The sequence below is a fragment of the Asparagus officinalis genome, chromosome 6 (genome assembly GCF_001876935.1).
Source record: "Asparagus officinalis chromosome 6, Aspof.V1, whole genome shotgun sequence".
Taxonomy (NCBI): domain Eukaryota; kingdom Viridiplantae; phylum Streptophyta; class Magnoliopsida; order Asparagales; family Asparagaceae; genus Asparagus; species Asparagus officinalis.
The window spans coordinates 1620836-1622727 of record NC_033799.1 but is presented as its reverse complement, the minus strand read 5'-3'; the positions used below and the strand labels follow the sequence as shown (position 1 = coordinate 1622727).

General features: G+C 34.9%; 1 protein-coding gene across 2 annotated transcripts in view; it reads right to left on the bottom strand.

The window, feature by feature from the left end:
* Positions 1–1892, bottom strand: part of LOC109844365 (probable LRR receptor-like serine/threonine-protein kinase At1g56130) — an 8682-nt gene that overhangs the window by 4306 nt on the left and 2484 nt on the right. The window contains exons 1-9 of one of the 2 annotated variants that reach the window (XM_020413365.1): positions 1877–1886; positions 1478–1549; positions 1336–1407; positions 996–1067; positions 817–888; positions 650–721; positions 498–569; positions 314–379; positions 165–230 (exon numbers count right to left, since the gene is read on the bottom strand). In XM_020413365.1, the coding sequence (XP_020268954.1) occupies positions 165–230; positions 314–379; positions 498–569; positions 650–721; positions 817–888; positions 996–1067; positions 1336–1407; positions 1478–1545 (560 nt within the window). In that variant the 5' untranslated portion in view covers positions 1546–1549; positions 1877–1886. Of the gene's footprint in view, positions 1–164; positions 231–313; positions 380–497; positions 570–649; positions 722–816; positions 889–995; positions 1068–1335; positions 1408–1477; positions 1550–1876; positions 1887–1892 lie in introns of those variants that run through there. The other variant, XM_020413366.1, reaches the window with a different exon arrangement.

Here is a 1892-nt window from a genome sequence, read left to right as displayed (position 1 = left end):
CATAGGAGTCCTTTCTACTTAATTAATGAGAATGTATTACGGACTTATTTTTGTAGCTGAGATATATCAGATTGAAATAACTAATAATATGTCGAGGTGAGGAAAAAATTATAATTTGTGAGGAGGTAGCAGTAAGAATTTTTTCCCCTGATTTTCTAACATACAGTTGTTGCTTTTGTTCGCTAACCCATGGTGGAAAGCTTCCTGATAGTTGATTATATGATAGATCTCTGCAGACAAGTAGATTTATATGATGTCAGAAATTTATGCTGATAAATTCAGTATTTATAGTGATGGAAGTTTAGGAGAATACATATTGGAAAGAGATCTGCTCTTTGAAGCAGGCAAACTTCCAGATAAGCTATTGTTTCCGAGAAATCTGCTCAAACATGAATTCATATTGATTAATAATATGAATTTTGCACAGTACGAAAATGTGTAGAAGCAGAAGAAGATACATTAGATATTTGCTTGTGAATAAGATCACAATTTCTTACAAGAAGCTGAGTGAATTCAAATTGAAGAGAGACTGAGGAAGTATTCCTGTTATGTTGTTGAAGCTCAAGTCCCTTCAAATTAAATATGAAAGTCAACTCATAAATTTTAAGTGAATGAGTTTTAAACAACATTGTTAGATTAGATGACTCACAATTTTTGTAAACTTGTGAAGGACGCAAAATTTGACGGCATACTGTCAGATATCTTGCTATTCCTTAAGATCCTGCAGTGGAGACAACATCATATTGTAAATGCCAAACAAGTAACTAAGCAAATATAGGTTAATTTATAAATATGAGTTTGAAATTTTGGCCTTACAGGGTGTTTAATGATGTCAAATTACTAATAAATGCCAACGAAGAGCTCCCATTTATAATATCTCCAATCCGTCTGCACCATTACATAATGTAGTTTCGGCATGTATATGATTTCAGTGAAGCCACAAACATTAGCGTATTGTTCCAAAATAAGCAGCAATCGAAGCATTAAACACTTACAAGTCTGTGAGTTTGGTGAGACTAGATAAGCTTGAAGGAATTGGACCTTGGAAAGAATTTCCCTGGAATCTCCTGGGAGAATTTTCACATTATTAGACAGTAGCCAAGGTTGTTATTATAGTCCATCTTTTATAACAGACATAGCAATTATAATTCAAGAGAAATTGTTCAAATAGACTGAAAAAGAAAACACTATTAGAAAGGGTTCGCCTAGAAACAAATCTTTAAGCTTAATTATAATAAGTTCGGTGATTTTGCACATCTTTTACTATCTAATTTTACTTAAGAATTATTAATGCAAAACTAGAAAACATATAGGATTTAAAAATCTTGCACTTACAGAGAGGTCAAGTTTGTCCAACTCCCAATAAAATCAGGTATTAATCCAGAAAAGTTATTGTCAGATGCCCACCTAAATGGTAATAGCAGAAAAATAAGTTACTTTCATATTCACACATACTCAAATTTAATAAAGGACTTACATGATCTGCATGTTTGCAAGTTTGGAAAGAGTTGAAGGTAGTTCACCACTAACTCCACTACTATCCATGTATCTGTGGATGAAAGAAAGATTCAGATTGTCACAAATAAAAGGCATGTACAAGGATACGTATGTGTGTGTTAGTGTGCATTTGTGTGAGTGTGCGCACTTCTGCATGTGCGTGTGAGCATCTATGTGCTCTTGTGCATGTGTGCTCATGTATTTGTGTGCACACATATCTGTATGCGCATGCACATCTTTACACGTGTGTCTGTGCATGAGTGTCTGTGCATGCATGTGTGGTTGTGGGGGAGCATGCGCTCGTCTGTGTGTGCACGTGCATGATTGGGTTTGAGTGTGTGTGTGTGCGCGCTTGTGCTGAAAGGTATAGAAACTTAACAGTTGTTGTAGACTTT